The sequence below is a fragment of the Aspergillus karnatakaensis genome (assembly GCF_047715665.1).
Source record: "Aspergillus karnatakaensis strain CBS 102800 unplaced genomic scaffold BJY04scaffold_2, whole genome shotgun sequence".
In the NCBI taxonomy this organism is placed as follows: Eukaryota; Fungi; Ascomycota; class Eurotiomycetes; order Eurotiales; family Aspergillaceae; genus Aspergillus; species Aspergillus karnatakaensis.
The window spans coordinates 820,321-832,069 of NW_027395714.1; the positions used below are offsets into that span (position 1 = coordinate 820,321).

General features: G+C 51.7%; 2 protein-coding genes across 2 annotated transcripts; both read right to left on the minus strand.

The window, feature by feature from the left end:
* Window positions 1–1,790: 1,790 nt before the first annotated feature.
* BJY04DRAFT_47848 (aminophospholipid-translocating P4-type ATPase DNF3) lies at window positions 1,791–7,597 on the minus strand. The gene has a single exon (XM_073720468.1). It carries the CDS (start codon window positions 7,115–7,117, stop codon window positions 2,057–2,059), a length of 5,061 nt encoding a protein of 1,686 aa, XP_073576927.1. The 5' UTR covers window positions 7,118–7,597; the 3' UTR covers window positions 1,791–2,056.
* Window positions 7,598–8,227: 630 nt separating this feature from the next.
* rfeF (putative transcription factor RfeF) lies at window positions 8,228–11,565 on the minus strand. The gene is made up of 5 exons (XM_073720465.1): window positions 11,344–11,565; window positions 11,026–11,166; window positions 10,830–10,901; window positions 9,267–10,119; window positions 8,228–9,214 (listed from the first exon to the last, which is right to left on the minus strand). Exons 1-5 carry the CDS (start codon window positions 11,350–11,352, stop codon window positions 8,679–8,681), a joined length of 1,611 nt encoding a protein of 536 aa, XP_073576928.1. The 5' UTR covers window positions 11,353–11,565; the 3' UTR covers window positions 8,228–8,678.
* Window positions 11,566–11,749: the final 184 nt, after the last annotated feature.

The following is an 11,749-nucleotide window of genomic DNA, read 5'->3' on the forward strand; positions in this document are numbered from 1 at the left end:
AGGCGCGCCCACATTATTCAAGACTACATTTTAGCGAGCTGGCTGGCTGCGAAGTTTGGTACGCCAGGGGGCAAGAAACAACAGCCACGCTTGGTGGTCCCCGAAGCAGCTTGGCCGTCTCCAAGCACAAGCAGGCGTTTGAACGCCGAAAGGACACTAAGGGTGGGAAATCCGAAAGCCACGCTCGAGTTGGTTTCGTTCCACGGAACATCGACGGTCGCGACCTGTCGGCTGTTCTATTCTTATTTTCTTACCCTTTTCCCTCGAAACTCCGCCCGAGCCGGTGGTTTCCAGAGTTTGAATCCAGGTACCCGCTAAGAAGGGCTTGCTATTGGTTTTGCTGACTGAGGGGTCTGGAAACTGACAGCGCTAGGGTGGAGTTGTCGTTTCGGCACTCGTGTTTGATTCCTGGCTGGCCTCCCTGACGAAGCACGCTCAAGTTGCTCAACGCGTCGGCAAGGCATCGCGCACACCAGCTTTCTCATGCGCCTGATTTCCACATGACTTGACTTCTTCCCTGAGATAGACTTTACCACGCACCAGCCTCGCTCCGCGAAAATGCAGAAGGTTGGAGTGGGTAAGGTAAGGACGCGTACGGGCAGAAACTTACCTCCCTAAAGTGGTTAGTATGAAACCCTCACCCACCGACGATCCGTGCGAAGCTGTGGTGTGTTTATTGGCGGAGTCAGAGTGAGGTCAGCATCAGACCAGGCGACATGCATTCAAGAGCTGCAAGGTACGGAGACAGGAACAAAAGCTCTCCAATACCGTATACATCCTGGCCACTGAGGAGACCGGCCCTTTTCTCTGCCCGATCCTCTTATCCCGAACAACAAAGCGAGCTTCAGCTGTTCCTCAAGCCGCGGACAGACTTTTCCGCTGAATCAAGTCAAACAGCACATTTAGGCGAACTCGAGTCAGGATCGATCGATATAGTCTCCATTGAATCCCAGATCGCCGGATCAAACCAGTTCGTCCTTCACGATATATTAAATACGGAGCAGCATCGCCGGAAGCAGGTGGAGTACGTAGGAAGAAACCGTTTTGAACCTGCAATTCAAGATCTCGTCTTCATCGATGCAATCAACATAAAACCGCTAGACTGCATAACGCCTTGGCACGATTCAGCCTCGAATCACGATAATATCCTCGGTCAATCATTGACTTAATAATTCCTGCTTCGGGTGTCCGTTGTAACTTGTGAGCATCCACGCTGTGAGCAGACCCGTTAGCCTGAGACACTCCCTCGTTGAGGATGAGAATTCCGAAACCAAAGCCGTCAAGAACTTGATAGACTGTCTCAGCATTGATCCAGAGCTTGCAATACGGCCCGCACGAACTTATAGATCGAGTCAGCATTGTCAATAGCATTGTCTGGACCAGTACAGAGTAATGAATCTTGGGCTCTTGGTAAGCACTTTGGTGAGGTTATGAAACATCTGATAGATCTAGCCATCCCGAGTAGGATCTCACCACCTCCTCTTGACAGTGGCAGCAATACCCCTGCAGGACGCTCGTACCCCATGCTCGGCGCTTCGTGTCTTCAAAATCCCGCGTCAGGCTCTTATCGTCCATGCATCATTCGCCAGCCAAACTCCAATCACTTGATTCTCGAGCAAGGCAATTGAAAGAGAAGTAGGCAAACGCCTCTGGGATGCTTGCTAGTGGGCGAATGACGCTCCTATCTGGAGTAGACTTTTCGGAAGACCTCCGTATACGCACGAAGTCGCTCAAAAAGGCGTAGAGTGCATGCCTACTGCTGATGCACGACGACTACCAGATTATCTTTGCAGTTTTCAGGCACGTCATCTTGGGAAATCTGATATCTATAATACAGCTACAATCAAGGCTATAACATACAGCCTCTCGATCAAGGCAATATACACTCGACATAAACATCGAAATCAGAAGGGGCGACGAGTGTGACTGACACCAGGGGTATAGTGCAACGCCATCAAACCAAACAAAAAAAAGAAGAGGAAAACCCGCACAACTCTCAAAACAGAAAGGATATAAGAGGGTATAAGAGAAAGAGAAATAGTTAACTAAGGAGAGATCACTTCAGATGCCCCTTTCGAATCGCCCCAAATCCCTTCGTCAATAGCTCCTGAATCTCCACGGACCGTCTCGGCGCAGAAGGACTATCCACTCTAGTCCCATCTTTCTCAGAAACCGCGACAGTATCAACCTGCTCTCGACTCGAACTCGACCCACCACCTTCAACAGATGCAGCCTCAACGTAAACCGCGCGCTCAGAAACAGTCTTAGCCTCATCCATACTCATAACCCTCCGTCTGGCCAGCAATTCCTTGACCTGGTTCTCCTTCTCCGCGGCAAGAATCTCCTTCTCTTCTTCCTCGCGCGCAAGTTCGAAACTGGATTTCTTCTTTCCATGATCCCACCCCTGTTGGAGTTCTGAGGCGGCGGCTTCTTCGAAACGTTTCCGGATCTCAATATCCTTTTCGTATTCTTGGAAGACATCGACGTCTGTGGGGAAGAGATTCGCGCGGAGAGAGGAGACGACAAGTTCCAAGATGATCACTGCAGTCACAATAATGAGAAGGACGACCCAAAAAGCGAGATCTAGACCGGAGTGCCAGATGAAGTTCGAGGGGACGTGGTAAATCCCGTCGCCCGACGCAAAATCATACTGCTTCGAGAGAATCATATTCCACATGAACCAGCCGCCCACGGAGATGATAAACACGGCAAGTGAGAGGTATGTCTTGTTGTGGACTTCCAGAGCCTGTAATTTCGCATTGATGATAATAACACAAGCGGAGTAAGTCAGGAGACCTGCGGAGAAAACATCGTTGACTCCACGGGATGTGAAGAGGATATTTCCGAAGAGCGCATACATGAGGAAGTAGACAATCATTGCCTCGCAGGTGCCCATGAAAGTCCATCCGAGATATAGTTTGATATTAAACCCATCGTGACGCTGGCCCTTGGTGTAGAGTTCGGGGACGGCGAGGAGGGTCGATGCGGAGAGGTCCTTGGTGAAGATACCCAGGAAGATGACGGCAAGCGAGGTGAAGAGCGTGTTGAACATGCTTAAACTCCATGGTTCGTATAAACTGGTTCCAGTATAGCCGTTCCAGCGCTGGTAAAGGGCTTGCGTGAGGTAAAAGAGCATTTCCTTCCAGAATGTCCCCAGTGTGTACTTGCATGCGCGCATGTAATTCCACCGGCCGTGGACTAGGAGGAGCTTGAGCAAGAACCTGAACTGGGCAATCGAGTAGTCTGAGATACGAGCGGCCTGAAGACCCTCTTTGCCAGTAATACCAATTCCAACGTGCGCTTCTTGAATCATCGCGATATCATTGGCACCGTCCCCAATAGCCAAAGTGACCGAATCACGGACCTGCTGGCGGATTGACTTGACCAGGAAAGCCTTCTGCTTTGGGCTAGCACGGCAGCAAATGACTGAATCAACGAGAATTGCAAGCCTGAAGAAAGCAAGGCGGAGAGCTTCGTCATCTTCGATCATTGAGAGCGTCTGGCCATCGACGACGACTACTGAGTGTGCGACAGTTTTGTTGATGATGTCAGCAGTCAGCTTCTCAATGGACTCTGCCACATTGCCCATTTCTTGGTCGAGAACCACGAGACAAGAGTAGTCCTTGACCAGACGGCAGGAATGGCCGACATTGATTGCCGTCTCTCGCTTGTCACCAGTAAGCATCCAAAGCTTAATGTTTGCTCGCCGGAGCTTGTCGATTGCTTCCGGCACACCCTTTTGGAGTTTATCCTCGATAGCCGTGGCACCGGTAAGCTCAAGCTGTTCCTCGATCTGCTGACCGACCTTTTCGATTCTCTCTTGTCGGTCGATGAGACTAGTAGAAGCTTCATGGTATGCAATCTTCCATTCTTCATACGTAGCGTCATCCAAGAATCGGTGGGCATATAGGAGCGTGCGCAGACCTTCCGTGGCAAAATCATTCAAGTGTTGGAAGCAACGCTCGAACACAGCAGCCTCATTGACTACAAGGGCCTCTTCGACCAATTCCTCCTCCTCATCTTCATGAACCGAACTACCCGAGTCCGACAGCGCGGTTGACTGCCGCCCTATCTGGGCAGAAGGCCGGGGGCTGTAATACTCGACATCGCTGTTCCTATGCAACAGGCCGCCGTCTGTCTCGCGGTCACGAAGCCACACATCAATGCTGTCTCTGAGCGTAGAAACACGCCTTCCGGAAACACTTGAGCGACGATGTGTCATGCTGGGCCTACTGAGGCTGTTACGCACTCCGCTATCCTTGCGGGTGTTATACTCGCTGTTTCGTCGCATAACTTCGCTAGCCTCAGCCGCTTTCCGCTTACTCGCGCGCCGTTCGATCTCATTCACTTTTTCCTGGGCGAGAGCGGCCTTCTTCAGCAGTTTCAGCAGTACGCTGTCGGCACCTTTGCAGAATAGGCAGATCCGTCGGTCCGGCATCCGCACAATAATAGACATGCGTTTGCGGGCGCTAGAGAATTCAATAACATCCAGGATCTCGTAGACCTCGTCCACGGGCGCTTGCTCTAATCCGTTAGGGAACGTCCTGATGGTCAAAGTGTTTGGTTGCCGGTTGTGAACAAGATACCCCAGTTCCTGTGCAGCGGTGACCAGAGCGAGCTCATCGGGCGACGCAGCTTGGAAGGTTGTGTTGCCGAGTTCATCCTCCTCTGGAAGACAGGTATGGCAAATGGCCATGGCCAGGATGAACATCTTGGCCTTTCGGGCAAAAACAGTGTACGGCTTACGCTGGATGTATTTGAGCAAATCGGTGGTTCGGCTGTTTTGCGTAGAAAAAGCGCTATCCTTGCGAGCTCCATCATAAGTCGACATGGACGGCCTTGCGAGAGACTTGCGAGCGTCAGAGAGACCTGATCGGCGGCTCATGGCTTTCTTGCCTTTGACACTCCGCTTCTTGTGGATCAGCTTCTCTCGGTCTCCTTCCTGAGCGGCTTCATCGAGAAGATCAAAGTCGTGGAACCAGGCGGTACCAGCCACGCTCATCTTCCGGAAGCGCATGGAGTTATTCGTTAGGGTACCGGTTTTGTCAGAGAAGATGTAGCTCACTTGACCCAGTTCTTCGTTGATAGTCGAGGTACGAGCTTCAAGTGGTGTATCAGACTCAGGATCGTACATGTCAATGTCGGCATTCAGCATGAGCATTTGTGCCACCTTGACAATCTCCATACTTACGTACAGCGAGATCGGAATCATTGTGTTGAACATGATCAAGAATGAGGTGAAGATAGGCCCGTAACTCACGTTGGCTTCCTCAAGATACCAGGCGCGGCTTTCAGTATCTTGTGACCAGTATTTGTACGCAATAGTACAGGCTCCAGCCAACGCAACCACGAGAAGTACAATGAGCGCAACGACTCGGTTGACTTTTGCTTGAAGAGAAGGCATTTTGATGCGAGGGTTCTTGTTCGCGTTCATACGAATCTTGCACTCCTCACCCGTGTAGATGACGATTCCCACGGCTCGCTCAGTGTTGCGGAGCACACTGCCACGGTATATAACTTCATTGTTGGTCAATGGCGTCTTCTCTCCACCATCTACCCTCACATTTCCATCAAATTTATATAGATCAAGATTGGGGTCTTCCACAGCAAAGTGTATTGAGCTGCTGCAGATGCCTTCCACAGTCGCGCAGGCCTTCGCCACAGACTGGCAAGGTGCCTTGGTTTTAAGATTCGTCTCCCCATCCAAGGCCATTGTTTCAATGTATGCCACACCGTTGGGTCCATCGGCGTGCAGGAGGACCATGTCGGCAGGTATAGGCTGATCACGTTCCAATCGAATCACATTTCCCACTTTGATATCGCTCCACTTGATCGTGTCCCAGTCCTGCATATCGCTTGAGGTCGATGCAGTATCGCCAGTGACAGAGCGAGAAAGCACATTTGATCCAGGACGGAGTACCGACGCAAATCGGTTGTTCTCTTCTTTATCCAGACGGTACCGGCGCCAGTCATCAAACCCTTCTTTACCCATGGAGATACCAACGAATATCAAAAGCGGAATTAATGTGGTGAATTGACCTGTTGTGCTCAGTCCGGGAATCATTTGTAGGATTGCAACCACTAGGAAATAAAAGTTGGCCAACTTGGTGAATTGCGCGAAGAACTGCCGAGGAAAGAAGCTCCATAGACTATAGCGACTTGACCGAATCCAGTTTTCCACGTACGGTTTCCCTGTCCTCTCATCAACGAGGATTTCTGTTCGGGTAGGTTCAAGGTCGATGTGGCGGCCGTCCTTGCTGGGTGGTATGTCCTGGATGCGAAGTATTGTCTTGCGTACAGACTCTAGAACGCTCTCGAGGCGGAGTTTTAGCGTAGCAAGCGTTCTTCTTTTCTGGAGCCAGCGGCTGTGAGGAGTCGTCGAGAAGAGGTTCCTGCCCTCTTTCAGATCCGGCTGATCAGAATAGTAAGTGCTAAGGCCGCTTTCTGTAGACGCCAACCTTGAAGTAGTCGTTTGCGCAACAGTTACTTCCGGCTTTTCATTCTCACTCGGCTCCGATGCGCCTAGCGCAGCTTCCTGTTCCACAATATCCGGCTCAGTCTTCACAATGTGTGCCAACTCGACTGGCGACGAGGGTGCTGATTGCGATTCAATGTTCTTCGCAAATATCGTCCGACGCAGCGAATATCCTCGGTTCCGTGATCGTGAGCGACCAACAGTTTCAGGGCTCTGCGGCGACAAGGGAGAGAGTGCTGAGCGAGGTGAAAGAGCGGAGTTCGCTGTGCGATTGGCCGAGGGGGGCGAAATGGTCGGCGGATCCTGAGTATTTGCCAAAGATGTATTGATTGAGAGCCCTCTTGATGACGGCCGCCGGTCCCACGAGGATTGCCTTCCTCCCTCCACTGAAGGACGCTTTACCTCTGTAGAGAATCGGACATGTTGTGAAGATAACCTCGGTCCCGAATCCGACGGACTTCGCGATGGAGAAAGCGACAATCGTACTTGGGCAGAGGCCTGCAGCGAATGGCTTCTCGAGGGTTGCGTCGGCCGCGGAGGATCTTGCGAAGTTGTAGTGTCTGAGGGTGACGGCTGGTCTCCGGACATGGGTAGTTGCTGAGAATTTTGGTCTGAATCTTGCGATTTGTTCGAGTGAGACATGACGAAACGAGTAAGATGAAAACGCGAAAGATGGCTGCTCTCTTTCAATCCTTCAATCCTTCAGCCGAGTCAATATAAACAAATCGATCGGTCGCACGAAACGCTGATCGGCGGGGGCCTATGACGTTGGGCGAAAAATTGCAGTCATCCTCAGGCTTCAAGATGCGAGAGAGGATAGGTCGAAGCGCAGGACAAAGAAGAGGGAAACAATCAGTAGATAAACAAGGCCGCGCAAGGGGAAAAGCCGAAAGCTGTGGTCAGTGGTCTTTGCAGGGTCGGTCCACGTTTGCAGCCGATCAGGCACAGAAGTCAAAAAGTCGGAGTCGGAGTCGGAGGGTGGCCGAAAGCAGCGATCGTAGAGTCCGCAACACAGCAGGACAGGACAACGACTGTGAGGATGTATATACAGCAAAAAAAGATAGTAGAGTAGATACAAGAGAATGAACGTAAAGAGGCAGAAGAAGAGAAAAAAGCCAAGCAGGAAATAGAGGTTGATTTGAAGGCAACGTAAACCCCGGAATCAGTTTCAGACTCAACCACACTTGATTTGACAGTGGAGCCCCGAGCCCGCTTGAGCCTTGTGGACTTTTTTTGTCGTTCATTTTGACAGCCAGGCTCCAGCTCACTAGAATGATGATAATAATGATACAGATACGCATACGTTCTATTGCTCCAGCAGTGCAGCCCACTTGGGTCGTCAATCTTCCAGGCTCCAAGAAAACGGAAGAAAAGAGATAAAACAGGAGTCGCAAACAACTACCAAATGAGCTACACTACGAAGTATCCATGGCTGGATGCTATACTATAATTAAGCTGGCTATCAATGGCCCACCGTGAGGTCTTGCCTCTGCACTGCCTCCAGCCTTCCAGGGTCTCCTCTCCAGTTTTTTTCCCACACCCTATCGATTTGATTCGCCCATTCAGATCTCACATCCGCCGCTTCTTTTCTCAGGCAGATGCCTAACTCTGAAAAACTGAAACCAGAGGGCCAGAGGGCCAGGCACTCCCATTCGAGGCCTCGTAAGTTGTAACGGTACGGCGTACGCAGATGGTTATGCACCGTGGTGGTGGTGGCAAGCGGGGCAAATGGTCTTGGCCCGTCGGAGAAACTTCCATTCTCCCAAGCTCAGTCTGCCGCTAACTTGCCACCGGCGTCTTGTCCGCCCCCATGGCTGGCTCAGCCGTTCCTCGAGTCTCAAATCATATTGATCAATATGGAGCCTTGATATGGTTGTTGGAGAATGGAGAGTCTCCGAGCCCGGCCCTCACATCACATGACTCTTCTTCATCTCCCTATAGCCCTTGGTCTTGGCGCTATTTGAGTCGTTTGAATGACTACCTCCTATAGAGCCGAGAACACTCTATGAAACTCATCACGTCATTTTCATTGCAGAAACATCGCCTCGCGTCACTACTTAATTGTGCTCTCTCATCTCCTCCAACGAACACATGGTACAGAACCTACCCTTGATAGTGGACTGCGATAACAAGAAAAGAAAAAGTCATAGTAAAAATTACAGTAGGTAAAGCTTCTGCGAGATTTCCTTGCTACCCATCGCACTTAGTACCGAGGCTGCTGGCCGTAAGGAGGCTGCTGGCCAGGGTAACCAGACTGACCGCCGGGAGGAGGCTGTTGCCCGTACTGCTGCTGACCATACTGTGGTTGTCCGCCGTACTGCTGCTGACCGTATTGTTGAGGTGGCTGCTGCTGACCATATTGCTGTTGTTGGCCATAGGGAGGTTGACCACCGTACTGCTGCGGCTGCTGGCCATAAGGTGGTTGCTGTCCATACCCACCAGGGGCCTGGCTGCTAGGAGGGTAAGGGGGTGCATTGTACGACTGTTGTCCAGGATAAGGCGAAGGCGATCCGTAGTTTTGAGGAGGAGGCTGGTTGGCGTATCCGGGCTGGTTGAAGCCGCTACCGTACTGGCCTTGGGGAGGTCCTGGTGGTCCACCAGACGGACGGCTGCCCTTCTCGTCCTTGGTATCGTACGACGAATCAATGGAGCCAAGCATCAGCTTAGCACACCAGAGCTCGCGGGTCAGGTGGACAGGTGGGCTGGCACGCGACATCTCGTCCTGCTCAACCTCAAAGTCTACCGGCCGAGTTAGTCTATGCTTACTTAAAGAACCATGTCCAAGACTCACTGGAAGTACAGTCAATAAAGCCACCAATGCTAGGGTCGTTGTCAAGGCTGCCGAGGAAGTCGCGGGCCTTGGTGTCGTTTCCGACCTGCGAGAACTGGAACGCAACGGCTCCGCGTCCGTACTGCGTTCTTGACACCTCGTCGATGGTGTAGCGTATACCCTGTGCTACAGAGTCCAAAGGTTCTCCAGCAGGCTGTCCGTCGGTGATGGTGATCACGAGAACTGGCTTCTGCAGACGATTCGACCTCGCCTGGCTCACGATAACAGGGTCCAGTACCTTACTCCGCAGGGCCGACCCCAGGGGCGTCATGCCGGAGAAGCGGATATTAGAGATGATCTGTTCCACTTCCTGCGCGCTTCGAATGTTGTTCTGCATGAAATCGTTGTTCATGAAGCGAAGACTGATGCCATCCTCATCGAAAGTGGATGCCACCGTTGCAACGATACCGATGATTTGCTTCAGCTGCTCCTTTCTCACACCCTTTTCCTCAAACTCAATAGAGCCGCTGTCGTCAACGTAAAGGACAATGTCGTAAAGAGAAAGTTTGATCACATCCATAGCGATTTCGATGGGAAGGGAGAACTCGTTCACAATCCTGTTGACCTTGGCAGGTCCATCCCGAGAAAGGCCTTGCACCAGCCTGTCCAATTTATCAGGAGGATAGAAGTGCTGTAGGTTCTTCTCTTGAATGGTGGAGATCAGAAGCTGACGGTAAGCATCAACTTGTTGAGGAGTCGCAGGTCCGGCGCCGGCACCGCCGGGAGGTCCTGCCTGACCTCCAGGTGGTCCTTGTTGAGGACGGGGAGGGCCGCCGCCAGGGTAAGGTGCATTCTGAGGAGGATAGCCTGGGCTCTACAGGAAGAAATTGCGTTAGCAAGCAAATCACCCCACGAGTTATAGGTCAACAAAGTCAAAAGTCAAATATGCAAGTAAAACGCGAACGGTAGGGAAAATTATACATGAGGTGGCTGCGGGGGGTATTGGGGTACAGGCGCTCCGTAAGGCTGAGCTGGAGGCGGGGTTTGTGCGTATGGTTGCGGAGGGCGCTGTCCGTAAGGCGGACCGCCTCCGTAAGGTGGCGCCGGAGAATAAGACTGAGGCTGCGGGGTGTGCGGTGAATAAGGTGCCGGAGAATATGCCTGAGGAGGTGGTCCCGCGTAAGATGTTGAGGGGGCAGGTTTGTTTGCGGGAACCGGAGGGTATCCCTGGTACTGCTGTTGTTGCTGCTGCTGCTGCTGCGGGGAGGTCGGATAAGGCGACGGAGACTGACCCGGACGCAGCTGAGATGGTGGTCCAGGGGGAGGAGGGTATCCTTGTCCAGAATATGGTCGTGACATAGTTGTAGAATGCAAAGGAGAAGACTGAAAGAGAATCCAGATGGGATGACGAAAGGTGGTTTTAGAAAAGGACGGACAAGAGGGGCGATGAGGGGCAGCGGATGAATAATGTGACGAAAGTGAGAACACGAAAAATCGCAAACAAAACGTTGGGAATCAGGCCACGGATTCGAGGCTGAAAAGTGCAAGATTAAAGAAAAAGGTGGAAGAAAAGAGCTAGCTTACCGCGCCACCAGGATAAGCCTGGTACTGAGGTTGTTGAGCCTGCTGCTGTTGACCTGGCTGCTGCTGTTTCTGCTGCAGAAGACGTAATTGTGTTAGCTGCGTCGGAATCTTGAAAAAACTGGAGCCAAGGAGGGGCAGTGAAGAGTAAGGCATCAACATTCTTTTTGACCTTCCCTGAGTAAAATCTTAGACTTACATATCCACCAGGACCAGGGGCTCCAGCACTGCCAGTAGGCCCGGCTGGAGGACCGCCCGTGTAGCCGGTAGGAGGAGCTCCCCCGTAGACGCCGCCAGCGTTGGAGGCGTTCATCTGGGCGTTGGCGATCTTGGAGGCGAACTAAGGTGATGATGGAAGGCAGTGATTAGTCGGTTGTTCCGTTTCTCTTTGTTCGATACTACCTGGTTCTTGGGTAGAGAAGTAAGAGCAGTAATAGTAATACTTCTTCTGTTGGTCGCGGGGTAGATACGCGGGGCAACAGCAGCTCTTATATCGGGGAAGAAGGAGCTGACTTACTCCCATCATAGGTAATTGTGGCTGAGAAGGCGAAAACTGTAATTGGCAATGAGGATGAGAAAGAATGGAGGGTGGATGAAGGCAAAAGAGAATAAATAGAGGGGACAGTTCAATGTTGAAATGATGATGATGATGAAGAAGATGATGATGGCTCAGCTGGAGCTCCAGGAACCGCGCGCGCTCCACTAGGAGTGTCCCATACAAGCTTCCAAGACCCGCCTAACTCAGCACTGCCTCATTACAAAATGAATCTCTGTTGAACCGGCGCTTCTCAGCCACACTTTGAGAAACCAGTGCAAGGCTCCGGCAGGCTCCAGAAGGCTTCGTAAGGCTGAATCAAACTGCCACAGGATGAAACAGCCAGAGATCATCCTCAGACACGGCCATCTGACCTTCCACCGCCACT

Excerpts from the sequence above, each read along its gene's own strand:
- BJY04DRAFT_47848 (XM_073720468.1), bottom strand. The coding sequence starts at position 7,117 with ATGTCTCACTCGAACAAATCGCAAGATTCAGACCAAAATTCTCAGCAA.
- rfeF (XM_073720465.1), bottom strand. Across the intron at positions 10,902-11,025 it reads CCCCTGGTCCTGGTGGATAT|CAGAAACAGCAGCAGCCAGG; the intron begins GTAAGTCTAAGA and ends CGTCTTCTGCAG. Across the intron at positions 10,120-10,829 it reads AGGCTTATCCTGGTGGCGCG|AGCCCAGGCTATCCTCCTCA; the intron begins GTAAGCTAGCTC and ends TTCTTCCTGTAG.